The 27,988-nt window shown below is 47.7% G+C and overlaps 1 protein-coding gene across 1 annotated transcript; it reads left to right on the forward strand.

Annotated features, from left to right (window-relative positions):
* Positions 1-27,976, forward strand: glis2b (GLIS family zinc finger 2b). The gene is made up of 7 exons (XM_030407888.1): positions 1-1,095; positions 20,113-20,314; positions 20,762-20,892; positions 22,262-22,411; positions 22,512-22,645; positions 22,758-22,876; positions 23,113-27,976. The coding sequence occupies exons 2-7, from the start codon at positions 20,137-20,139 to the stop codon at positions 23,847-23,849; spliced, it is 1,449 nt and encodes a 482-aa protein (XP_030263748.1). The 5' UTR covers positions 1-1,095; positions 20,113-20,136; the 3' UTR covers positions 23,850-27,976.
* The last annotated feature ends 12 nt before the right edge of the window (positions 27,977-27,988 follow it).

Genomic DNA, 27,988 nt, shown 5'->3' on the forward strand with positions numbered 1-27,988 from the left:
AGCAGGACAACAAACAAGTGAAAGTGATCCTCCGTGAAAGGCTCGATGAGGCAAAGCCGAGGCGGAGAGGTGGCCGTGAGGACCGGGGAGGGAGAGTTTGGAGAGGAGCCGGGGGACTGCCCATGGTGGAGGGGCGGAGCAGTAAGCATGCGCTGAGCTGGCAGACTCTTGAGCTGGTCCTGACGGGCTGGCTGGGCTCCGGGCGGCTTGTCTGTGCGCTTCAGACGGTCGTGGGGGAGACTACCATCAACACTCGGCGCGTCCACGAGTGCTCAGAGGGGGCGAGAAAAAAAAAAACAAGCAGAAAGAGTCGCGGAGATAACTGCGAGGAAAAAAGAGAGCAAAGAGCCCCACCTCGGCATCTGGAAAAAGCACCGAAGAAGAAGGAGACGATCCTCCCCTTCTACCCCACACCCCGTCGCCAACCCGCCCTATCCACCCTACCCACCACTTCGTGCCATCCCTCTGGTCTGAACTGCCCTCCCACCCCGCCAGGAGAGCCGCGACCACCCATAGGAAACCCCCGCTTGACCAGCGTTGCCATTAAGCGATGCGCATTGTATTTTAGGGGAGAATATGCGTTTTTGACGCACAGCACAACCGGTGGTCTTCATTTTTCCTTCAGCAGGGAACAGTTCAGGCTCTGGATCTGGCTGGGTGTTTACACTTTTTTTATTCTATTTAAAATTTTTTGACGGGTTTCCAGTGGGCAATGATAACATGCACACTCTCTCACCCCACGGCAACAGACCAGGCTGTCACTGTATAGATTAGTCTCTATTTAAACAACCAGCTGTCACACGCGCCGCGTCCGAGCTTATGTTTGATTTTTCCATGCTTAGAAATCATCCTGACAATGGTCTGGGAGCGGACCGCCTCTCCAGACACCTAGACACATCTTCCCAAGACGCACCAGCTCCGTGTTTGCTTTTTATCGGAGAAAAAGCGACAAATTGACGAGGAGTCATTTGACACCGACGCCGCTTCGAGCCGGAGGACTTTGCGTGCCGAAGTTTGCACCGGGGAAGAAGGAGGGGGGCCAAAGTCGGAGACATCTCGGCCATATCCACGGCATTTTTTCTCTCCCCGTGTAAGGTAAGCCAGGAGCAAATGCGATGTCAGTCTTGTGTGTTGTGTCTGCTGTCAGTGTGTGTGTGTCCACGTTGGCCCCCGGTTGCCTGCCGCCACGGTGTGGGAGATTTGCACGAGTTCAAACGGGGTAGTGACCTATTTTCAGAGTCTCGCTCCAGCGGTGCGCCCGGATCCTGCAGCCCCGGACTCCCCGCGCACTCACACTCGCTCGAGGCCGGCAGCGGCGGACGTGCTCTCCCCGTGCCATCCAACGTCTCTCTCTCTCTCTCTCTCTCACACTCTCTCTCTCTCTCTCTCTCTCTCTCAGCCTCCTTTCCCGCGTGTCGCACCAGCGTCTCCGAGACATTTTTCGGAGCGGTGTCAGAATTTCTAGTCCTATAAACCGTAGGGGCGTACATCACAGATCCCAGAGCGGCCAGATGTTGTGCAAGACGCAGGCTCGCGCTGAGCTCTCTGATGTTCTGTCACAACATCTGATAAAGAGTTCAACGTCTGCACGCTGCAGACCGGCTCTTTTACCGAGGGATGTGTTGGTAGATATAAAGGGGCGCCCGTATGTGTGGCAAAATACCGTGAGAATGTTCACTTTCCAGAGGCAAGACTGAATATGAGATTGCTTAAAGCGGCACTGTGTATTTTTCAGAGAAGAAATTCAAACTCTGAGGTGATAATATTTATTTTTTCCCCCCACGACTGAATAAGCAAGCGGTCCTCAGAGGAAAATAAGGTGCCCAGTTTGAAGCCAGAAGAGGTGGCAGGGTCCACCACAAAGAAAAAACAGTAGGAGACTGTGTTGTCCTTTAAGGTCAGTTCGTTTATTCAGTTCGTTCAGTCCCGAACACAAAAGAGAGTTTGGTTTATTTGCGTCGGATCTGATTAAAAATATCTTCCCCCCAAAAAACTACGCAGTGCACCTTTACTGTCACACAGTGTTATGTGTTGATCACTCCATTTTTGTCATTCTGGTTTTCTAAGTTGGTTGAGGCCGAGCGTGCACAGAGGCATAGATAAAGAGCTATTTTCCTCCAATTAAGCAATTCCACTGTCCCTAAGCCTAATTGTGTGCACACTGGGACCGGGGTTTGGGACGAACCTTCTCCCCATTGGCTGCCTCCCATGGGCCCATTGTTCCAGAAGATGCCAGGGGAAAGAGCAGAGCCCTGCCAAGGCGGACCTAACAAGCCCTGTGCTGGAGTGGAATAAGGCCTGATCATTAAAAAGCATTAGGCCCACAATGCACATCGAGGCACACTCAGGGGGCTGCAGCCGCGTTTGGGATCAGAGGACGGCTGTATGTTTCCGAGGTACGAGCGATGAAACGCTGTCACATGAGACTGCTCTGGAAGGTGGTCTGGCTCTGCTCCCACATGGACCTCTCTCAAAGTATGCAGGGGAAGAGGAGCAGTGAAAGAGGCATGTGCAGCCTTTATCCAAGAGGGAGGACTTTGACTCCCCCTTCCTCCCTTCCCTCCCTCCCTCCCTCCCTCCCTCTTCCAGGCCCCTGCTATTTAATCCATAACCCCTCTCTGAACTGTGAGCACAGGTGCTCCTCACATCCACAAGTGCGTTCCCTGCCTTGTTTATCCAATCAGCTGATGATCGGTTCAGCCGCAGGTCGACCATAACATCAATCTGAGGGGGGGGGGGCCAGGCAGAGAGGCATCCGTCACCATCACCATCATCAGAGCACACAGGCACTTTTTAGTCGCTGCAGAGAGAAAGGCTCTCAGCTCTCGTCGTCCAGCTGTGCGTCCCCATGGTGGCATTCCACACTTACAGGATGTGTGTGTGTGTGTGTGTGTGTGTGTGTGTGTATGTGTGTGTGTGTGTGTGCGTGTTGTGTTTCTGTACATTTTCTCATCCTGACTGCATGCTCGGCCAGATGTAGACACTCGGGACAGCTGCCAGAGAGCAACAGCTTGCACAAAGTTCTGACACGAACTCACCGCATCTGCTGCGATTAAGAAGGGGTACACCGTGAAGGCTCCTCCATCGTGCCAGCCTTCTGAAATCAAATCACGGGGTGTGGTTGACACCTCCCTTCGCCCACAACCGTGTGACATCATACCCCCGAAGTCCTCCTAAACTGAGTGAAGGGGAAAGGCAGCTGCTTTATGGTGGAGAAGGTGGACCCTAATGGCAGATCCCTGCGTCAGAGAGCAAACCACAAGGCGTGTGGTGGAGGGATTGGTGGGAACCCACAGTGCACTTGCGCTTAATGCCTTAAAAAAAAACAAAAAAAAACAGCCTAGTAAAAAGTGAGCACCATCAGCATGCCCGGCTGATTCTTTCATTGGGAGCAATCTCATCCGAAAAACAAAGGTGACAAGAGTGTTTTTTATCGCGCGGCGCAGTTGGACTGTTGTAGAAAAGGAGGACTGCCAGTAGTAAGCGGAGGGGAATTTAAGTGTGAGTGTCTGAATTGATATCGCAGCAGGGTGCCATAGCTGCCGGGGGATTACGGTCAAGCTGAAAGGCAACTCAGCAGCAGGGGACGGAGGATTATAGTGTTCAGTTGAATGAGGCGGCACGCAGGGAAAACAAGGCACCTGATACACACTTTCATTCATCCTCGCAGGGAGAAGTGGCCACTTTATTGGAGATTCCTGTGGCAGATGTGTCATTTTTATGTGGTTACGCTTGCGGGTGCACAAAGAACTCTGCAGCTATTTATTAAGGCTAATCAGATCTCTGATCAGACAGCGCTGGTATTCCTCCAACGGATGAATGTATGAGCAGGCTGTGTCATGTCGAATGGTGCTGTACATCACAGCTCTCGACCTTTGATTGGGCGTAAAAATGTCAGAGAAAGATCCCACAGAATGTTATATTTACTTGTACGTCAGCCCCTTGACGTGACATTTAGCTCATTTAGCTCTCAGCTTACTTCATTTGGAAGTTTTGGGCAAATTGCTGGACCTTTTGCAGCCAATAGTGGCTGCTCTGTATACAGGAGTCACTTAGTCATTTAGTTGGTCAATACAGATCAATCCCCAGCAATTTTGATAATCTGTTAATTGTTTAAGTCATTTTTAATGTCAAACCTGTGTTGGTTCCTCCTTCTTTACCAGCTGCTGTTCTTTGTGGTGTATGACAGTAAATGCAGAGTCTTTGGGTTTATTGATTGTTGATTGGACCAAAAGAAGCAGTTTGAAGAAGTCACTTAAGATTCTGAGAAACTGGGATGAGCATTTCTCATTGTTTTTGCCATTTTAAAGACTAAAGGATGAAACAATAATGATTGTTTTTTGCAGCCTTACTGAACACATAGATGTGTCATGATATTTATTTTAAAATGAATGATTTGACTTTCATTATCAGTGTTTTCACCATAGTACCAACACTTTCCCAATTTCACCTTACTCTATTTAGAGTTTTTGGCAAATTCTTGTGTTTTTTTCTGCAGCCGATCAGTTGGTCTATGTGCCAGAGGACAATCATTGGAGTAACAAGGCTAGTTCATTTAATTGATTTGTTGCTGAATGAATCAGTCGGTTGGTTCAGTCATTTTCAAGCAAAAATGCGAAACATTTACTGATTGGCTTCTTATTGTTAAAGGTTTCATCCTTTTCTTTCACATTTTAATAGTAAATAAGGAATATGGGGGTTTTGGACTGTTGGTTGGAGAAAAGACACAAAAGGGTTGGGCTAGGGGACTAAAGTCAACACTCAGAGAGTGTGCACAGGCACTGGTCTTTCTTATATTGGGTACAACTCCCTGATATACTCGGACAATAAAAGATGAAAAAATATTATGATAAAAAGCAGAAGAGATGAGGAAGATATTAATGTAAATACAAACAATGTGAATTAAATGGTTATAGTTGGGGAAGGGGAATACGGGCCAGTTATAGTGACAGAAACAAGGGTTATTTCAGGCCACTGTGATGTCAAGGGTCATAGTTGGTAAAACAAAAAGGTTGGGCTGAGGCAATATCAAGTTAAAGAAGGTCAGGGTTAGAAAAATAGGCCGGGGACAATTTAAGGTGCAAAAATTGAGGAGAGGGTGAGGCAACATTTAGTTAAACAAGCTTAAGGTTAGGAAATAAAAATGGGGGCAGGTTAAAGTACAGAGAATGAAGTTGGGTAATATTAAGTTAAATAATATTGGGGTTAGGGGGAAAGGCTAGAGGCAGGTTAAGATACTAAACGGGTGGAGTTAGTGTTTAGAGATTAGAAAAGGGTGCTAGGGGGTTAATGAGGGTAAGACTTTTCATTTTCCAGCATTTTTCCAATTTCTCTGACATTTTTTTGACTAAATAATCAGCAGATTAATCAATAATGATGATAATCATTGTTTGCAGCCCTAATGAACACATTCATTTGTCACAATGTTAATGTTAAAATTAGTATTTTGTCTTAAATTAGCAATTTTTCGGCCACAATACCGACAAAGTGCTCTCGCTGATGTTAACGATCCACCTGTTCTTGCTCACTTCACCTCCATACGCCGTCTTAATTCTGAGTTTCTTCCTGGTTGTTATGCAGCTGATATTGGCCAGTGTGTATGCCAGAGGAAATCATAGGCGTCACAAGCCTGTTAGCATCACTGTGACTCATTAAGATCTTGAGTAGAAATAGAGTTGATTCAACAGCTGAACTTCAGTTCACCTTTTGAAGATGACAGCAAATGCCTCTCTCTGCTCTCACAAGCATTACAGTCCAGCTCTGTGCTCAATAATTTATCACTAATCATTTCCATGTGTGCAGCAGCGGAGGTGACACACTCATACTTTGGAGCGCTGCAGCGTGATGTGGCTCGGCGGAGTCTCCTGGACCCATACATTAAGAGCAGACAAAGCGGATACAAAGAGCTTGACTCACACCGACTTGCAAACTGAAGGAGACCGGTGCATACCGCTTTGCTCCCTGGCTGGCCGGGCTCACGGACTGTGCATTTTTCTCCAGTTAAACTGTAACCACTAATCACCTCACGGCCTCACTGTTTCCTCCTGGAGCAGACTGTTCCTGGGTCCCCAGGGTGCATTAAAAAGTCCCATCAGGGGGACTATAGGGTCCGAAATCACCTGTGAGGGACATCCCACATGAGCTCAGGACTCTCCCTCTTTCTTTCTGCGAGGATCTGCCGCGGTGAAGTTTAGGGGTCAGTGCCTCTGCTGCGAGTCTGCAGGCCTGCATTTCCAAAATAAACACAGACAACTCAGTGCCTCACTCCAGCTACCCCACCCTACCTCTTCTCATTCTCTTTAACGCTCCTTCTGCATGTGCTCTGCGCTCTCTGTTTAGTGTTTCTATCGTGAGAGAATTTCAGCCCTTCAGACAATATGCAGACCATGTCTGGGGCAGGGCACTCTTGATGAGGAAAAGTTAAAGAAAGAAACGAGGAGGAAAGCCAAGACTTGGAAGAATAACAGCAATGTAAAGGAGCTGGCAGAGGGAGTATAGAGTTTTTGTGTTAGTTTCCAGGGACATCCTCAAAGATTTCACCTATAGATGATCGTGAACATGGAACTTTTAGATATCCGGGGGCTCGGAACAGTAATCTGCTCCCAGCGATGCAGCTTAAGTGGAGGCACAGCTGGTTTGTATTATTATTTACTTGCTTGGCCAACACCCTGGATTCTCTCGTACAACCTCAATAACACCACGGCGGTGCAGTATGACTGAGGTATGTATAAGTGTGTGTTTGCTTGTTTGAAGAGAAAAAGAAAGGGAGGAGTCGGACGAGAGGGGCTCTGTGTCTAGGAGACGGGGGAGAGAGGGATTGATGGTAGTTTCTTTTTTTTTTTAAAGAAGGGAGTGAGGGAGAGACGGGTGAGGCATTTCTAAGACTCAATAAGGCTCTCAAGTCTGGGCCTGGGCCTGGCTCCCTGTCTGGGCATATCCAGTCCTGCTCAGCTAGCTTCCAGACTTTGCCCCTCTTCATCCCCTCCTCCTCCTCCTCCTCCTCCTCCTTCGTCCATCCCCGACTCCTCGGGACTCCATCTCCTCCTCTCTTTCTTTTTTTTTTTCTCCCCCCCTCCCTCCTGTGCTCTTTTTCGTCTCCCACTTTCCATGAGCCCCCTGCTTCACGAGTGACGCTCGCATTATATAAGACATTCCCCGTCTTATACATGCGGTAAAAAGAGGGAGAAGAAAGTTTTTGGCCTGCGAGTGTTTACCCTCTCTGTGGCGTTGTGGAGATGTTGCCAGCGCTAATTCAACTCGTATGTGGCGTGGCTGTGTTTTTTCTCTCGTGAGGGAGCCTCGTGTAATTTGGAGATGGTGTTTTTTTTGAGTTTGAGGTTTGGTAAAATAAAGACTTGTTCTGACCTTAGATAATTCTGCCTCGCTAAAAAGTCGTAATGATTGACTCTCGGTGGCCATCTTGAATAACAACCTCAACACGGCCTGTCCCTCTCTCTGTTACCGCCTCCTGATGCCCACATTGTCCGTGCCCCTTCTTTGCTCGGGTCTCAATAAAAGGCCCTGTCAGTCACAGCGGGCTTGGCCATTTCTTAATTGATTCTAAATGTCAGCATTGATTGAGGACAGAGGAGTGTGTGAGAGCGTGAGCATCGCCCTGACCTTCATCACTAACTGAGATCCTCTCTCAGGGCGACTTGCTGTACGAGTGTCCGCGGCACAATAATTAGCCCTTCGCCGCTCAGTGCGGTTTTCGCCAAACGAGAAGAGGAATCAGCTCCAGATCTGCTTCCAACGGACACTGGACGTGCCAACACATTCAAATCAAGTTTCAGTGCTACTCCATTTTACAGCATTATGCTCAACTCTGTCTGTCGCCATCTCAGTCGCCCTCCATCTGTCCCTTTGCATCTGTCTCCCTCGCTCTCTTTCTCTGTTTCTCTCTCTTGGATGGAGCCGTGAAAGATAAAAGCTGTGGGGTGGAGCCTGTCACTTAGTTGAGCGAGAACACAGGAATACGGAGAGAAAAGGGAGAAAAGAGAGGAGAGAAAAGACTGTCATATTGACCTTGTCTTATTGCCAGACATGGTGGGAGGGTGGGAGGGTGGAGTGGGGGCACGGGGCAGACATGGAGTTGCCGTTAAGTTGACACAGGCAGCTTTGTGTGTACATGTACATGTGTGAGATCAGCGGCCAGGCGAGGCTCAAATGGAGGTATAGCAGACAGTATGGGGGGCACGCCCAAATTTAAAGAAGCAGGAGCTCCTTGATCGCCCGCCCGCGTGCGTGCATGCGTGTGTGTGTGTGTGTTTGCCGCCACAACACAAACACGTCACGTCAGCCTGTCGGCTAATTGCTCTCTGCTGTTTTGTATTTCTCCCTCTTCCTGTTTTCTTCCCCTTTCGATGTTTCATGTTTTGGTTCGGGAAGCCGAGCCCCGGCCCTGTTCCTCCTTCTCTTTGACATAAACACACACACGCATGGACGTCATATGGAAGTGCTAACAAATGCACTTTAAATGTGCAATTTGTAGTTCTGGGGGAGGAAATTGACAGATTTTTTTTTTTATGCCTAAAGAACTCGACTTGTTTTCATGACTTAATAAACTGAATAAACAAACTGACCTTAAACGACAACACCGCTTTACTTTGTTTATATTTGGCGGACCCTGCCACCCTTCTAGCATCAAACTGTGTTCTGGGGACCTTATGTTCCTCTGAGACCAGCTTATTTATTCAGTTGTGGATAAAATAAAACATTTCGTTGCATTATTGCCTCGTTAAAAATTCTGAGTCTGAATTTCTTTTCCAAAATGACAGATTGCCCCTTTAAAGGAGACACTCTCTGTCCAGAGCACATCTGGCTCCCCCCTCTTCTTGGCTCCCTGCATGCTGCACAGGTGTCACTCAGCCCTTCTCAGGGACAAGGAGCGGCCGTTCAGGAATCCCATGGCGAAGTCGCCTTAGACGTATTCCGATAGGCCTCGTCAACCCTGCAAAGCGATAACGAGAGCACCCACCATCCCGGCCCACCCCAATGCCTTGCCCCCAGCCACCCGGAGGCCATGTTGCATAAAGCTGTTGTTGGGATCATATTACCTTGGCTATTGAATAAGGAGACTCGCTCACCGGGGAGTTCACTCTGTGCTTATTGAGTTGCAGGCGAATGAAAGTGGCCGGGGTCAGTGCGTAAAGGCGAAAGGGGTTTGCTTCTCATGCGTGTGGTGCCATAATATTCCCGTCCAGGAAATGACTGTGAGACCGGCGCACCCCTCCCAAAGCTGGAGCGGTACCACAGCACTCTGAACTGGTCTGAACTCCACAACACGCACAGCATGCTGTACACGTATGCATATCTTTATGGCTTTTTACATAGGAGGGTGTACAGCGCGAGACCACATTGGCCCGAGCGGCTGGTGCTGAAACACAGCCCGGGTTCGCTGCTTATCGTACCACAGTTTCCATGCGCATGTCACCCCTATTAATCTGCCCTCAGCTTGCTGTTAACTGTGTGGGAGAGAAAAAAAGAGAGAATTAAAGAAAGAAAGAATGATATCTGGACCTCCTCCCATTTCCCTCCTACCCGCCCGGTGGCTGAGAACTGGTGCTGGGTTTTCACCAGTGAGGGAATATAACAGACGTCTCCTGTTGAGTTCAACCGCAGCTGCTTTGTACATTCAGTTGTGTTCAGGAGGGAGCTTCAGGAGGAGCTGCAGCGATGTATAAATTAGCTGTCAACCATTATGATAATTGATTAACTGCTTTTGAGTCCTTTTTTAAGGACAAAAAAGTCTGATTCCAGCTGGCTAAATGTGAATATTTTCTGTTTTTTTGCCCCTCTGTTGTCGGTAAATTTACCATCTTTGGGTTGTGGCTGAAACAAGACATTTGAGGACGTCATGTTGGGCTTTTGCAAACACATTTTTCAACATTTTCTGATTTTGTGTAGGTCAAACAACCAATCTATTAATCAGTTTGAATGAATGCTCAAGAAAAAAATATCTACATTTTCAGATTCCAGCCTCTTAAATGTGACTATTTTCTATTCTTGTCACTGTTCTTTGACAGTAAAGCTTATATCTCTGGGTGGTGGTCAAAACAAGACATTTGAGGAGGTCATCTTGAGCTTTGGGAAAACAAAAATCATAATTTTTCACCATTTTCTGACATTGTAAAGACCAAACAACTAATTGTTTCATCGAGAAAATTAATGACGTACAATAAGTTGCAGCCTAATTTCATGCATCCTCCTGAAGTTGTGGGGTGCCCACCTGTGCTCTTCCATTTTGGACTAAACTCATTCCTTCAAAGGCTTAAAGCCTGCTCTGAGTTTTAAGGGAGTGGCTGCAAGTGGTCTTTTGTTTGTGTGTGTGTTGAAAGAACCTGGTATTTTAAAGATCAAGGCAGGTGCCAGTGCTTTGCATTCCTAACCTGACCTTGTGCTCATTGCTGCTGCCTTTAGGGGAGGTCTGCCTCTGCAAAGCCTGCAAACCAGGGGTGAATGTGTGTGTGTGTGTGTGTGTGTATACACACCCCAAAGTTTCAGCTTTAAACATGGCATTTCAAAGTGCTATTACCTGTCTTTCCATCCGTGCCTTAGTGCACTGTGTTTGATAAGATCGCTCTTCGCTTGCATGCATCTCTGTGGCAGAAAGAGCTCAGTGTTCTGCTGCGTATCCATTATGTACTCACAAATAACCACGGAGAAAAAAAGACGTTTTTTTTGTTTTGGAAGTCCACAGACCTCCAGTGAGAGGGTTAGATCTGACAACCTCCTCGGATATTACTCGAATTTCATACCGCCTGTCGAGCTGTTGGAATAATGCTAATGTCGGCGTGAGTCAGCTGGAACGACAGCATGTAGTGTGGGAGTAAAGCAAAGAAGCATCACTTCCGAAACACAGACCCTATCCAGCTAGCAACCCCGAGCAAAAAAACGGACACAGCTGGTTGGTGGGCTGATGAGAGGAAGAGAGGGCCGGGGATTGTTGTGCTGTTTCATCCCCCACAATCTTTATTCATTCAGTCCAGAAAACTTACGACAGAGTCTAAAAAAACACGCCTCGCCACTTGAACACAAAACCCCAACATGTTTACCTCAAGCTTTGTTGCACAAATGGTAAAAACTGAGCTGTTAACTTTTAATCACTGCATCACCCACCACCAGCTCTAAAAGCCCAAAACTGTTTTCCTCCTTCATCCCCCCCCAACCTCCTTTCTTTCCTCTCCTGTTGCTTTCCTACTGAGCGTGGTGCGGTGACGCCCCTGCTTGGCTGGCGAGCCGTCTCCAGACCCTGTGATTGCGCGCAGGAGTCGGAGGATTGCATCACTGCCTGTGCTGAGAGGCCACAGGAATGGACTGAAAAGAAAGGAGGGGGGAGAGAGGGAGAGAGAGATACAGAGAGAGAGAAAGAGATTTGTGATAGGGGGTTGATGAAGGAGAGGAAGAGGAGACGATGGGGATGGACGTTGCTTGTTTATGTGGAAGTTACGTCGGAGCAAAGATGAGAGAGGAGGAATGATGGGTGGACTGCAGGAGGTGGAGTGTTAGTGGTAGTGGTAGTGGTTAGTAGAGGTCAGAGGAAGCCAGGGTGGGGATGTCAATCAAATCTAATACCTCTTCTCTTCTCTTCTCTTCTCTTCTCTTCTCCTCTCTTCTCTTCTCTTCTCACGGATGGAGGTAGGCCTCCTGCTGCGTTTCATTGGTTCCCCTCCGCTATGAAACTGCTATGTTGTGAAATGCCCCGCGTTATTGTAAGATTACTCACCGCTCTTCAAAGTCTACACTACCGTTGTGCGAAGTGCCTCGAGTGTCGGTGCTGGGTACTTTTACTGTTTAGACACTCTGAGTCATCGCCTGCCCCCCCCTGCCCTCCGTCCTCCGTCCTCCGGGCTAGATTATCTGTTTACCGCTGATCCTGATACTACAGTTTAGATTAAAGCTGTTTTCAGTTGATTAAAAGCGTGTGCAGACCCCGTCCGATTCTGAATTGGAGTAGGTGGGAGAAAAACAGAGCAGTGACTCGAAACACATGTTGCTGCACATGGGCCCTTTAATCACGTACTGTTCATGTCATATAGCAGCTACTAGGAAGGCCTAATAAATCGACTGCGGCTTGGGCGAAGTTTCCTATCTTCCATGCCAATGTGCTGCCACTCTCCCCTTACGTACCTCGTCGAATGATATTTGCACCTCGGGGTATGCATATCTCAGGAGTTTTGCATGACTGTTTGCATTTTAAATTACATTTCTCGTTGGAAAGCATCGCGTTGACCTCATGACGCATGCTTCCCCTTGAAAATCAGCCACCATCCTTCCACCCTGTCCATCCCCACCAAGAGTCGAGTCAGGTCACTGTGTCACGCTGTAATCCCGGGTTTAGTGGGCCATAAGGCTTTCCGACACAATGTGAAATCTCAGTCAGATGGCTGTTTATAGACCATTTGTGGCCTAATCTCACTATATGCGGCACAGCTAAGTGGAATTGCTGTGCTGTCGTCAGGCTCTTCCGCCGGAAGTGTTTTCTATCAAGTTTTAGAATATGCACCAGTCACATTCTCACTCTGATGTTTTATTCAGCCCGGTCTACCATTGATATCAAATCTCTTACAAAGGCCTCTCTAGACAGAAGTGTTGCACAACTGCACAAAGGTCGACATCCCGAGGGTTCAAAATGCATGTTCTTATTTGCCAGAATAAATATAGGTCTAAAAAGTGACACCACAGGGAATCTGAAATGTCATTTCACCGTAATTTCAAATCAAAACTCAACTCGACTCACTCTGTGCCTCTACCTCCTTCAGCATGCACCCTGTTGCAGCGATGAATGACGGTACGTGACATGTACATGTACATGTTCTGCGGTCAATTCATCTGACAGAAAGTATTTTCGTTCTTTAAAATCACTATCTGTTATGATTGTACTGTACAAATCGACTCAGCTGTTCACCTAAATTCGTAGCAAAATCAGAGCAACACTGCGGCGGCTCCTTGAAATCTGGGAGAGCCAATGTCCGACTTTTCAGAGCAAATTTTGAATGTTAATGTTCGACCGCAGAGAGAGTTGCTCTTCCTTTCTCATGTAGCAGTCCCCTTTGACAACAAACCGCGAGTGCGCCCCGCCCTCCTCGCTCCGTGCCTCCCTCCCTCCCTCCTGGCACCTTCCCTCCCTGCCTGCCCTCTGCCTGGAATTCTTCAGTGTCTGAACGCTCTGGCTGGAGGCCATCGGTAGCTTGCTGAGAAGCTTCCTGTTGCACTCTCTCCCCCCTTCACTCCATCTATCCCTCCCTTCTCTCTCTCCTTCTTTCGTTCACTCACTCACTCCTTTCTCGCCTTGTCTCATGCGCCGTCCTCTCCGGGTCTTAAACTTTGCCTCTTGCTCATTTGTCTCTGTGTTGAAGCCTGTGAACGCACGTGTCCCTCCGTCTCTGACTCCAGCCCTCCAACAACTGTCTTTTTTTTTTTTTCCCTCAGCAGCCCTTCCCCGAAGGCTTCAAGCATGCTGCTATTACGTAACACTGTGTACAATCCTGTGTGCTCTTTTGCTAGCAGAAGGCAGGGGAAAGAGTTTGAGTTGAGAGGGAGAGAAAAGTCTTACTTACAGTCATTTATCTTGACGAAATGGTGTGAATGGAGGAAACAATTAGGCAATCAGGGCACCGTTAAAACAGGGAGGGGCACAGCGGCAGGTGAGAGAGGAATGAGAAGAAGAAAAAGCAAACTGAAAGAGGGGAACGTAAGAGAGAAACAAAAGCAAAGAATGGAGGGATGAAGAGAGAGAGAAAGAAGGAATGAGAGGCCCAGAGAAGGAGGAGGAGGAGGAGTGGAAACTGAGGTTTCCTGTCTGAGGAGGCGGCTGGCTGAGGAGGACAGAGGCAAAAAAAAAAAAAAGAAAAACTCTCAGCTGTGTGTGTTTGTGTGTTGAGTGAGCCGTCAGGGCCAGGGGGGTGGAGGGCGTACGCGGGGGCTGCGGCTCGGGTGTGTATGTGTCAGCGGAGGTGGGGTCACTCCCGGCTATTAACTCAAGAAACGTCAGCAGTGACAGGAGTGGGAGTGAAGAAGGAGTGACCATTTTTGGGGCTTTTTTCGTGTGTTTCCAGATTGGATTGGACGAGAGCACGTCTTACCTCACGTCTAACTCGCTGCACCGCGTCCTGCTTTGACAAATCTTGCCTGACTTTGATATGAATCCAGCAGTCGCTTTACTTTGAAACAGGCAAATGCTTTGATTACTTCAATCTGATTATTCCGGGTGTAAACCGGCTTGAAACACGGCAAGTTGTTTATTACTCCTTGGCCTAGTTAAAGATGTAAAACCCAAATGTCTAGGGGGTCAGAGGTCGCACCACACCCACACCTCACTAAGTCACCCCTGACCCTGTCTGTCCCACCCGGTGGATGGAAAAACCAGCAGGTCCAGACACGACCCATGCTGCAGCTGAAGGGCTTAAATTACAGAATTACAAAACCTATTGCAAAACGTATTTACCAAACAGAGCTGTTTGTCCTCAGGTTATTAAATGTGGTCGCTGCAATGCTGCACCGGAGATTTAGGGGATGTCTTCTATTTATTTGGTCACCTCATTTTTTGAGTCTACAACAAAGTCTAACCTATAATAACTCATCTGACTGAAGATTTTGTAGGATTTTGTTTGTTAATGAAGACCCGCCTGATGAAAACATATCCAAAAGACATCAATTTCCCGTCTATGTTGATGTTGGTCAAGACTTCCTCTTCCGTTGAAAAGTCTTTTCATTCATCATCATATCATTTTACCTCCCCAAAAAAGTGCCTGCACAGGGGGAAGGCACTTTGCAAAGGTACAGGAACTTTGCAGCGCTGAAATATGTAATTCGTCAAGTAAAGTCAAGCAAAAAAGGGTCATAATCCAGAAATGTTATGATCGTATATATCTCAGATCAGAGTTTGGTTCATATGTGCCATATCAGGTCAAATAAGGACTCAAAATACTTTACAAAGACATTTATTATAGTAAAACTCCTGCTAAATCTTATTTTGGAAATGTTTGTGGTCCAAATATGAACTAATTTCTACAGTATCAAGGGTGAGATGAACTAAAGTAGATACTTCTCCTGGTCATGCAGGTCAGGGTAATTCTAAGTGCTATACACGTAGGCAGCTGGGTTTTAAAGCCTGCAACTCCCTTCTTGTTAGTTAGAACTGAAGAAGCCTTGCAGGGGGTAGCCATTCCTGCTACCTCCTGCGAGTTCATTTTTCACAGCATGATCGCTTTAAAACAGCACATCGGAGCCCTTCAGAATCACATCAACACCATCAGATGCTGGAAGTTCCCACCACGCTCTCCCGCTCTCTCGCTCTCTCGCTCTCTCTCTCTCTCGGTCTCCCCGCACACTGTGTTTGTGTGTGAGAGTGAAAAAGAGAGAGCAAAGAGCCCCGGGGAGAGATGGCTTACCTCCTACAGACCACCTCCCAGGGTCACAGCGGGAGGCAGATTAAGTTACAGCCAGCCTCAGAGGGGGTCACACAAAACGTTTACACACACACACACACACACACACACACACACACACACACACACACACACACACACACACACACACACACACATTCTCTCTCTCACCCTCACAGAAAGCAAAATATTACCCAATCCGGTTTTATACCCTGTAACATAATCATCTTATGCCGCACAGTTTTGATATTCTCTGATGCTTTTCGTTGGCTCGCGTTTCTGCGCCGGAAGATCGAGCTGACCAAAGATCAATCGGTTGGAGAGTGGTCAAAGGTCGCCGCCGATCTGTGTGAGCCTAGCCTCGGAGCATGGAGGTGTCGGAACCCATACCCCTCCTTCGACCCGATGCCCCCGAACCCCGTCCCCCCCACAGTGCTCCTTCGACCATCAGCCAACCTCGACCTCGAATACCCCATCAAAGAGACTTGAGCGGTGTCCTGATGCAGAGGGGTGGATGTGGGAAAGGGTTATGCAGGGGGAATAGGTGATGGGGGCTGCTAAAGAGGACACACACAAACCTCTCTTTCAGGACTGCGCTTCCTCCTCTACTTCCTTGTATATCCTCGCTGTGGCCCCCTCGGTCATCCCTCCTCTCCTCTCCTCTCCTCTCCTCTCCTCTCCTCTCCCGTTCAGCTGCTGCGGCCTGTGTTTACTCTGCTAGAGAGAGAGAGGGCCCAGAGAGGGGACAATGGCGTCTTTCAGAGAGACTGTCGACCCCACGGTAGAGCAAGGAAGTCTGCATGGGGGCCGGCCAACACCCCTTCCACAAACTTCACAGCCATCCGCCACTGAGCTTTACGCACACATTTGCGTATCAGGCAGGCATGCACACACAAACGACACCACGCTCCTTCCTTCTCTGCATCTTTGTCTCACGTTTCCCACAAACCCCCTCTCGGCAGCCGTGGCCATTTGGAGGATGTAGTCGAGATCCCGTCGCTCCGGTCCAAGATCCACACACTGTGAGTCACTTCCCAGTCTCGACTGTTTCTCCGCCGAGAAATGAACACGAGGGTGGGCTGAGGTGAAATCCAGCAGTGGGGACTTGATACACCGGGAGCTGCACCGGCCGACTCCGCAGGGAACACATTAGCGCGGTACAGACTGCCTCGGGTGTGTTTGATATCATAGATATTTTATGACCCGCTGTGTTTCTTAGAAGTCCGAGAGCGACTCAAGCACATTGCTTTTAAAGAAAGCTCTTTGAGAGCGTTGCACACACCAGTGTCCATCAAAACCCACTGCTCTGCTCTGCTCTGCTACACAAGGCTCTTTTCAACATACGGCTAACTTGCCCTCATGCGGGTGGTGACGAAGGCCGTTTGCTGTTTTCCTAAAAAAAAATTCAATCATCAGCCTTGTGACTATTAAGTCACCATTATACCACATATACAACACATCACAGTCAACATCCCTTGCTAAGAAAATAGTGTACTTTCTACAAAATGTCTTTACTTTGAGTTCAGAAATACAGAAAATGAAATATTGAAACCACCTTTTCAAAACATTCTTCCCCAAATGCAACTTTTTATCTTATACTGTTGAAAAGGTTAAAAGGTTCAGTTCCCATTTTTGTATTTCGGTAACAAAGTCGTTGAGCTTTCAACTACTATTGACCATTCTATTTCCATTCAGCACGCTATATATTTATGAATAACAAACTTATTCTAGTGTCAGTCCATCTTTCACATCAACTCATTTGTTGTCAAAACACTCCTGCTGTTTGAGAACAAATATAATCTTCAATGGCTTCAAGTTTAATTCCCTATTTTTCTGTCTTAGGCCTAAACGCATCATATGTTATACCAGTGGTCTCTAAATCAAAACAAATTTTGAAACAAGAGGTTTTACACTCATGACACACAAGTCATTGCTTCCTCACTGAGATATAAATAATATATGTGTTGCCATGCAGAAAGCTGAAAGATACCAACAATGCTCTCCATTATAGGGGGAAAGGACATGTTTTCACGAGGCTGGCTGTTGTGAGAGCAGGAGTGAGATAGCTGTGGAGGCAAGCTTTATAAATTGGAAAAGATGAGCTGTACGATCCATAATGGAGGTATAGTAATGGGTTGCACGTGGAGCAGCCGCCTGAGAAGAGCCTTTGTGGGTTTCACATCGAGACATGTAGAATCACACGATTTTAGATGCCAAATTGATTTATATTCCAGTCGTCGTATGGATCCAAATGTAGAGTGGATTATGGCAGTGATGGGAGGCCAGTTTTTTTTCTGTTTGTCCCCGCAGTGGATGAGAGGAGGATTTGTAGAAAGGTTAAGCTGATTCCTCGTCTGTGCCTCGGGGTAAAGGGTTTTAACTCAGTTAAAGTGGATGACAGATGATTTTCTGCTATTTTAGCCAAACAATGAAGCCAAAACTCTTGGCAGGAGTTACAGTAAGTTATTCATACCCACCCAGTCCAGAGGAAAGAGAGAGAGAGCGAGAGAGATGTGGTATTAACCGCAGCTCATTCTAAATCAGGATCATATCCGCTGAGGATCACAGATCAAAACATGTTTATTTTCTCAGCTAATGACAGCGTTTGCCCACATAACAACCTCTCTATGGTTAAAACGATCATTAGAGCAACTGCCAGTTATACCCCTACTTTATCATTACGCAAGCGACCTGGGTTTAACTGATGGAATAATAACTTAAAGGAGCAATTTGTGAGATACGGCTAGAATTTATGTAAAAAAAAAAAAAAAAAAGTCAAAAAATGAAGATTATTAAAATAATGTGCGTTTACAGTATATCAAAGTGGGCATGCTAACCAGCCCTGACTTGGCCTGTCTCATAATACAACTTTGCACCGCGTGAGTCTGATAGTACAACCCCACTCTTTGTGAAAGAGACCCTGTGAAATATCCTACAATATTGTCGCGGTATCGATATTTACGTATTTGGTTAAAACTCTTGTTTAGCTTTACGAAGGGCTTTCGGATGATTTAAAAAATGTAGAGATATGTTGTGTATTGTGATAGAGCCTAATAATATCCTGATTTTATTTTGAAACATACTACTTTTGTTTTAAATCACCGCCAGCATTTCTTTGTTAAGTCATTCTATACTGCCAAACAAGATGAGCCAGCGTGGTCATGTGCTTGTCAGTGTGGTCTCTAATGTGATAAAAAGATAAGGTTATTTGTATTTTAATGTTTCTTTATGTGCATGTGAAGAACATGCATGTGTGTGTGTATATATGTGTGTGTGTGTGTGTGTGTGTGTGTGTGCGCATCAGCCCTGAGAGATCACACTGATAATGCCATAATGCTGCCCTGTGTCCATGTTCATACAGTATGTTCCTATGTTTGCATCGGTACGTGTGTGTATCATCGTCATTTTATGTATGGCTGATTGAGTCTATACACCCCCCTCCCTTCCACCTCCTCGGCCTGTGTGTGTGTGTGTGTGTGTGTGTGTGTGAGCTGGTGGCCAAACCATCCCTCATTGGGCCGGTGAACCTGGTGACCTCTTTGCTCCGTGCCTCCCAGACACAAGGGCTTCTCATGTGGCCCCTGGCCAGTCGCTCTCAAAGCCCACCATTCACCACCGACCGTGGCTTCTTCTACGAGTGTGTGTCGGCATGTGTGTGAGGGAGAGGGAGAGGGACGAGGGGCGAATTTGTTGAAATTACAGTTTGATTAATTACTTGAGTGTTTGTGTGAGCGCGCTTCTGTAAGTACAACTGTGTGTGTGTGTGTGTGTGTGGCGAAGGCTCAACGTGCACTGTGGGACTTGTTCTACATGAACTCGAACAGGAATATAGGACACCCTGCGACTGTGTGTGTGTGATTCCGTGGAGACGAAGCAGTGAACCTGAAGACATTGTGTTGAATGGAGAGCTTGGCTACGAACCAGCAGTACAGTACTAGCACCGCCTGTATGTGTAAAAGCTTCCTCAAGAGGTTCTGCTGAATATTATCAACATTTTACGATGAAACTTGACTCACAGGAATCATATCGGTGTTGGGTTGTGTACGTAAGTTCTTTGCAGTGATGCTGGTTCAGTCTGGTGGCAGAGGAAGACCTCGACTGGAACTCAAAATGACAGCTAGACGAAGCGCCCTGCCCACAAGCCTCAGGCTGGGTCCAGAGGTCAGTGTGTTTACAGGAGGGAGGAGGTGGACGAAGTGGGTGCAGCTGGACTCGAAGGCCTCGGGGGCCTGCCGCCGGTGGGTCTCAAAGGTCCGTGGGGTCTGAAGGTGCACACGGTGGGGGGTGGCTGGGGGGTGATGTGACAGGGTGCAAGGGCCAGTGACTGGTCGAGGGGTGGGATGAAGCAGGGCTGGCGGTGAGGGTGACCATCTGGATTGGATTGTAGACATTCCTCAGGAAGAGTGTGTGAGTAAAGGTCAGCGTGGAAAAAGAGGAGGGGGTCACTCAGATCTGTGTGTGTGTGTGTGTGTGTGTGTTTGTTTTTCTTCGGCTTACTCAGTGTTTCAGTTTACGATTGCGGCCGGTTTGCCATTGTTTTGGAGTGTTTCTTACCCAGCGGGACTGTGGAATGTGAAAAACTTTCACAACATTCACATGGGAACTATTGCAGGTGTGAGAATCTGTCACTGCATTTCACCGTATGTGTGGATGCATGAAAACCAAGCCGTCCTTCACTGGCCCCTCTCGGCTTAACTCTGCCCCTCTGTGACTGTTTGTGCAGGTGGGAGGTGAGCGGGTTGTGGCCATGCTGTCCCTGGACGAGCCCCTGGACCTGAAGCTCCCTCGGCGGGCCAATGGGAGGGACAGAGGGGCGCGCTCGCCTCCGCTCTCCCCGCTGCACCCCAAGCGAGCTCGCCAACTCCGCATGGCGGATGACGGCACCGCAGTCATAGAGCCCGCCTCCCCAGCATCGCCGCACACAGGTGGGTAACAACAAAACGAGATGCATGCCTCGGTATAAACATGTGACAACATTAGTTTTGCAAGTATCTGACCAAAAACCAAAGCAATGGACGGATTGAAATATCAACCTGATGATGCATCAGATAAAAAGTGAAGGTATCACCAAAATTATTCCAGTTAATCGTGACTGACATGAGTGTGTGTAGCAAAGATCATTGCAATATATCCAATCGTTTTCAAGAGGTTTCACTCACAGACGACCACTGAAGTCATTAGGCTTCATCCTCTGGGGACACTGAATATCTCTACAAAATGTCCGACCAATCCGTCCTGTGCTTGTTGATATATTTAAGTCCGGACCAGAATGGTGGACCGACTGCAGGGACTGAGTGAGACCAAAGTCTCCATACCAGAACCCCCAGCCAGGTGAGAGGTCACCTTCACAGGTGTGTGTTTGTTTTTCTCAGGTGTGCAGGTGGTCCCTCATGACCGGACAGACACCCCCACCCCCCCTGCAGTGGACCTGAGCATGTCTCCCTCGTCCCGCCACACCCCCAGTTCTCCAGAAATGATCAACGGCAACTACATCCCCTCAGGGGTGAGTATGAACACGCACACACACACACACACACACACACACACACACACACACACACACACAGAACATGTTTTATCGTAATTCTCTCTGTTCATCATCGGAGTTGTTGAAAGTAAAAACACTGGCCAACACTTTCCCGTCTACAGCGGAGAGTGACTCAGCCTGCTGGGGTCAGCAAATCAGGAACAACATGGGGTTGTGTCACACTCTCCATAAGGAAATCAGGTTGTGCACAGGGGGGAGGCCTGTGTGTGTGAGAGAGAGAGAGAGGGGGGGGGGGGTGGCTCTTATCAAACACCTCTTGTGTCCCCAACAAGTGCCTCTGTCTGCATAAGCTGAACTCAGTGGCCCCGCTGGCATGACGTGTGTGCGTGCCTGTGTGCATGTGTATGTGTGTTTAATCGGATTTAACACAAGGTACAGCCATGCAGGCCTCCTGTCGCCTAATTCAATTGCCTCCCAATTGAATTGAGACACGCTGGCTGGGACCATTCAGCCACCCCCACGTCCCACCGAGTCCTAGATGGCTGCCGACCCCCTCATCACACACACACGCTCACGCAATATTCAGATCCTGATAGGATGCTTTCTCTCCCCCTTCGCCTTACTCTCTCTCTCACAATAAGAGCTGCACACACTCACGCTCACATGTTCTCTCCCCTACAGCATCTCACAAAGCGGCTCACATAGTTTTGCATGCAGAGGCAGAGCTCGGCGCAGGGGATTCGTCTCATTTTATGAAATTTGTCACATACACATTGCTGACATAGCTGAAGACGCAGAGACAGCCACGGGATTGTGGTCCATTTGCACCCTTAATCTGTCTCTCTGTGCTTCCCTGCGCTCGCGAGACAGCTCGGACTCACTCTCCTCTTTTAAATTCCTCCTCTCTGTTTTTTTTTTTTTTTTGCTCGAGCTAAGATACTCTGTATGTGTGTGTGTGTGTGTGTGTTTATGCGAGTGTGTGTGTGAGTCACTGCATTAGCTCTTTGAGCCCCAGCTGAGGTTCAGTGAATCTTACAGCTCCCATGCAGAGCTCAGGGATGTAGGGAGGTTTTTGTAGCGCACGGCGGGTGACTACAAGAGAATAAGTGGAGAGGATTTTTGAAAGGGAAAGATGAAGATTAGCAGTTCTGTACTCCATTGAGGAAAAGAAAGACTCTTGTCTCTATCAAGTGTTCTCCGTGTCACCCAGCTGAGCTCATACCTTTAGAAAGCCATGACGGTGAACAGTGTTTTTATTGTACTTTTAAAGGCCTTAAAATACACCCACCACTTTGGTTTTATGTTTTTATATAAGTTTCTTTCGATATGCGTGGAGTGGAATGATAACCTTGCGAGTCCTGTCTCTCCTTCACTGTTTTTTCAGAGCATCTCACAGGCCTTTCAGTTTTTTGTGCCGATCGGAGCTGGGACGGGACTCCACCTGCCGTCCTCCATGTTCATTGGCCAGACGAGCGACAAGAGAGCCTCTCCTGACCTCTCAGCGGACGAGCAATTGGCCTGCCGCTGGAAGAAGGTAGGGCCATGTCAAGAAAGGAGAGAAAACACATTTACCGTGTGTTGCAGTTGAGTCATCACAACAATTCATGAAATGCTGAATGTTTCCTCTCCTCCAGTGCCATCTGCTCTTTGACTCCCTGCAAGACCTGGTGGATCATGTCAATGACTTCCATGTCAAGCCCGAAAAGGATTCTGGGTACTGCTGCCACTGGGAGGGCTGCGCTCGCAAAGGGAGGGGTTTCAATGCTAGGTGAGCAAATCACACAGAAACAACCAATATTATCATTGTTAATGAAGTGGACACATTTGGAGAGAATTGGAGAGGAAGCTGCTGCATTGAACTCCTTTTTGTTTGACGGCAGGTACAAGATGCTCATCCACATTCGCACTCACACTAACGAGAAGCCCCACCGCTGTCCCACCTGCAACAAGAGCTTCTCACGCCTGGAGAACCTCAAGATACACAACCGGTCACACACAGGTCAGCAGGAGAACCAAATGACAAAAATGTGTACAGAGCTTTATATTTAACGGGTAGCTCCACTGATTTTACACATTATGTAAAAACAGCCTTCTAGCTTCAAACTCGCTACAAAGTGAGGCTCAAACATTCAAGTGTAGGAACTAGAAGGAAAACACATTTTTGACCGGAGATGAACTTTGATATGTGTTAATGTAATTCATTCTAATCATCTGGATCATCTCTCCTCCCTGCAGGTGAAAAGCCCTACATCTGTCCCTATGAGGGTTGCAACAAGCGTTACTCCAACTCCAGCGACCGCTTCAAGCACACACGCACGCACTACGTGGACAAGCCCTACTACTGCAAGATGGTGGGTTGCCTGAAGCGCTACACAGACCCCAGCTCCCTCCGCAAGCACATCAAGGCCCACGGCCACTTTGTGGCTCAGGAGCATGGCTCCCCAGGTGGGGTGGGCTCCCTGCTGAAGGGGAGTCAAAGCGGAGGGCCTGCGGGCGAAGCTGGAAAGGATACAGAGCTGTCCTATGTAAGCGCCGCCCACATTATCATCCCAGGGGCAGCGGCTGCTCTCCTGGGAGGCCACGCTCTGCAGGGTCTTGGTGGTGCCCTGCCCCTGTCCCCTCTCAGCCCTCGTCCCCTGGACCTCAGCACGCTGGGTTGCCCTAGCTCACCGCCAGCCAGCATGGGATCCATCCTGTCCTTCAGCAGCTCCCCGCTGGGCCTGGCCAAGTCCCCTCTGCTCTCCTCAGCGTTCCCCTCCTCAGCCCTGGGCCTGCCAATGGTGTCCATGATGGGGGCCTCGTCTGATCTAAGGGCCCAGAGCCTGCAGGTCAGGAAGGGCCGGGGGGAACAGGCCAAGAATGAGGTGACTGGGGGGGTCCTGAACCTCTCCACAGGAGAGTCTCATGACCCCCTGTCCTGGGTGGTCATCCCCCCAGGCACTGTGGTGCTCAAGCCAGCTGTGGTCAACTGATATACACACACACACACACACACACACACACACATTCCAGAAGAGCTCAGGGGGGTGGGGTCGGGAGGGGAACGCCATAGTGAGGGTACAGGCGGTCAAAGGTGATAGGGATTGGCTCGCACAATCAAATCCAGGCAATGCAACCTGAGAGAATCTCATCAAACCTTCAATCAGCAGAACAAAAGAAAACACTACACCTCACAAGATTTAAGTATACAACGCAAGCCTCTTGTATTGATGGGAAACTAAACCTGGGGCCCAAGAACTCTGTATTTCTATTACAAGCCCAACAACGGGCTCCTCTTTGCTCTTTTATACTTTATTCATTCCTGTTTGCTGGTTCTGTGGACAGGGACCATGAAACGTGACGGTCTTAGTGCTCTGTGTTCTTACAAAAGTCCTGATTCAACGAGTAGTATTTATACGACTGTATTCATCGACAGTGTGCCTCCAGCTTAGCGGCGAGATAGATGCACCACGGAAAGAAAAAACAACGAACGACGCGCTCACAGTTAGGCTAACGTGCACGTAATAGGACGATTCTCCACGGCTGATTTTTAAGAGTTATGACCAATTTCTCACAGGCTGCTGTGATTAATGTGATTCAGACAGGCTTGCCGTTACCAAAGCAAGTGAACTCAAACTGTCTCAGATTTGTCCAGGAAAGAGACCGCAGAGACAGTTCAATTAAACACAGCACTTATTAGTGTCAGCTGGTTCTAGTATTGAAACCTCAAAACTGCTGCTAACCTCTCAGCTCCCCCCAGTGTTAACCACAAACTGGGTGAGAGCGCCTTTGACAATCTATCCCCAAGTTTGGGGGAGGGTGACCAACAAGAATGTGTGCCAGGCGTACAGACTAGGGGCTTTTAAGGGGCACAGAGCGAACTGAGGACTTGACACAGACAAACGGTGTTACATCACCTGGCAATGACCAATCATCACTTCCTCTTTTACTCAAGTGAAATTCAAGGCATCGGTGCATCTGGCTCCCTCCCCTGGTCGGACACGACACACAGCATCCCTCTGGCCATCTACAGAACGCGCACTGTTTAAGCTCTGGATTGTCCAGCTGCTTTCCCGTAATTGAATCAACACGGCCAGTTTGTGTATGAAAGGGCCACTGTGGCGATAAACACTAGTTTCTTGTGTTTTAGAAATTGACCTGACCCAAAACCAGCTGTGAAAAACAGGTGGTCGTCCAGTTAGAGCTCAACTTAGCCCTGTTGGTTTTTTAAAAGTTCAGCAGGTCCCATGCTGTGCCAAAAATACCTGGAGAGAGCGGAGAGAGGGATGCATGTATTGTGCCACAGAGGAGGGGGTGGGGGGGTTGTGATGCACTCAATGCCACCTACAGCTGGACTGACTAGGAAGCCACACTTTTGCAAACTGCCTCATTTTATCTGTCCAAAGGGGCAACGAAAAAAAGATAAAAAAAGACAAAGACTCATTTGACTTCTGGGAAATCTTTTCTCAATTAAGCAGGCAACATGCACTTACAGTACCACACACTATATTCCTGACATGTTTTAGCAAATGTTACTGCCAAGTCTTTAAAAGCTAGTTCGCTCTTATTTTTATTTTCTTCTTCTGCAAGGGTCAATTTCGCTTGTCGGGATCCTTCCAGGCTTGTGTTGCTCACAGCTAATGCATGCGTGACGCCGACTGCCGTCTCCACAGAGGAGAGGTAGGGGAGCGGGAGAGGACCGTCGCAACACAAGGAACATTCCCTCAAGAGACTCCTCCATCTCTCCTCCTGCTTTTACGTCGATGGTCTCACTCTTCCATCGCCAAGTCTTAGAGATAATCAGTTATTGCTGTTTTATATTGTTGTCTTTTTTTTCTTTTCTTTTTTTTTTTTTGCTGTTGTTCAGACGAGACATTTTTTCTGATGTTGAAGTTGCTTCTTGTGTTCTGCGATGGCTGCTCTGCACTCAGCTTTCTGCCGCCGAGGACAAGTCTTTTGAGGGGTAGAGGAGAAGACGAGAGGGGGAGATTTGGAGGGGGTCATCAAGGGTGGTGTTTTCCAACGCCGGGGGGTTTAGGATCAATCTGAAGCGTCACAAGATACACACTACACTGATGACATTTTAACACAATTGTGTAATTTTTAAAACCTTTTTCCAATTATTGTACTTTTTGGCTACACTAGTGGCACAGCTGCTAGCTGCACAGCTTACTGAGCTAACTGAGCTAACTAGCTAACGGCAGCTATAGTTAGCAGCAGTTAGTGGTTACTCTAGCAATATGCTGACTCCTTTTTGTTTTGAATAATACATACATACATTTTTTTATTTTAGGTGGGGTTACAAGCCAAAAGGTTGGATACCACTGCCCTAGGAGTGACATCAGGTTTATAGGGGGGGACATCACATTCCTCCACAAAATGAGAATCATTTCGAGAGGGCGTGTCCGTAATACAAAATTATCTTTGTGCTAAATTAGATGCGCACACTTTGCTTTTCTTTGTTCTGACGTTCAATGTCCACAGTGAGGTAAAGGGAAACCGCAGAGCTATAAAATACGACTGTGAAATGGCGGGCAGCGCTGGGAAAGTGTAAGAGCGAAGAGAGGAAGGATTGGCTGAATGAATAAATGAATGGACAGGCGACGGGGAGGGAGAGAGAGAGAGGGAGATGAGGGGAGAGGCTGTGTGTGCCAGCGGGGGAGAAAGGGAGGCAGAGGATAGCTGTGCCGTGCAGCCGCCCTCCATCTGGCCACCTACCCAGCAAACGGCCCTCTCAGCTCTGAAGTCACTGGCTGTGCTGTGCCCAATGTGGCAGCCACTCACAAGGCGTACCAGCCTGCAGGAAAAACTAGGCCACTGAACTCTGTCTGCCCTCTGGCTTTTTTTCTTTTTTTTCATAGATTAAACCCAAAAGGCTCAACTCCCCCACCTCCCGGCCACAAAGCTTTTTATTTCACCAGAGATTCACAGTAAACAAAAACAAATAGAACCCTCCCTGTCTGAGGATGAGCTTTGTGTCGGGCTGCAGAGCTGCATACCTGCGTTTTCTCCCTCAGTAATACTTACTCATCATTATCTCAGACGACCCCTCCCCCTCCTCTTCCTCACCACACACGCACACACCATCACACACACCAGCAGCCTGTCTCCGGGTTCAGAATCCCTTGTTGTGAGTGGACAATTCTGGCATGTGATGTCATCAGAAACAGGTGTTAAGTAGGCTAGACACGGTTTCCGTGGCAACAGTGAAACCCACAGATGCAGCGGCTCTCCTCCTCCTCCTCCTCCCCGTCGGTCTGTCTCTCTCTCCTCTGCAGGTCGAAGGCAGGGCCAGAGACTCAGCGCGACGGCAGAAAGCTGATTAATAAATAAGACGACACGGATCCTCCCGGGGTCCACAACTTTTTCAATATTATATAAGCTGTACGATCCATTAACCCTTTGAGCTCAGTCTGTAATAAACTGCACTTTTGTTCCCCTCATAGCGTGCGTAGATACGGGGATGCTGCCACATCCTGTCTCAGTGTAGACCGTTATTCATCAGTTGTTTTGGGAACCAAGAATAATTGTAAAAAAAAAAAGAAATAATCATCCTCAGTTGCTGAAAATGTCTGAATTTTAAATCTTATTTTTCTTTTTTATATATATATTATAAAAGCGGTACTTGCTTGCTCCTGGAGATTTTTAAAGTAAACCCTCACTTAAAGCTATGAAAAGTTGGAACAGAAATCCAGGGCACGAAATTTACGTTAGCTAGCTAGGTCAGTGTAATTGTTAAGGGGTGCCATTGACTGAAGTGCCACAGTGTTGCACAAAGGGTTAATGATAAGACTAAGGCCACGCAAGGCCTGTTCCAAGTTATGTTTTTTGCACATTTGTGAGATATTATGTCAGTATTTTAAGTTTTCCAAGTGCCTTTTTATTATAGGTAAAAATATAGAAGCTATACACTATATGAAAAAAAAAAAAATGATTATATGAAAGTATATTTTTTTCCTGGCATCATGTTCTGTGGTTGAACATGCAGAATTTTAGAGTTGTAAAAGTCTCCAATTGGTACAACATAGCGGTGTTCTCCTGTTTTAGAGGAATTTTATTACGATATTGATAATAATGTCAATGAAAAGGAAAATGTTTAATAAAGTTGTATTTGATATGACGTGTGTTTTCA

The sequence above is a fragment of the Sparus aurata genome, chromosome 23, assembly GCF_900880675.1.
Source record: "Sparus aurata chromosome 23, fSpaAur1.1, whole genome shotgun sequence".
Taxonomy (NCBI): Eukaryota; Metazoa; Chordata; class Actinopteri; order Spariformes; family Sparidae; genus Sparus; species Sparus aurata.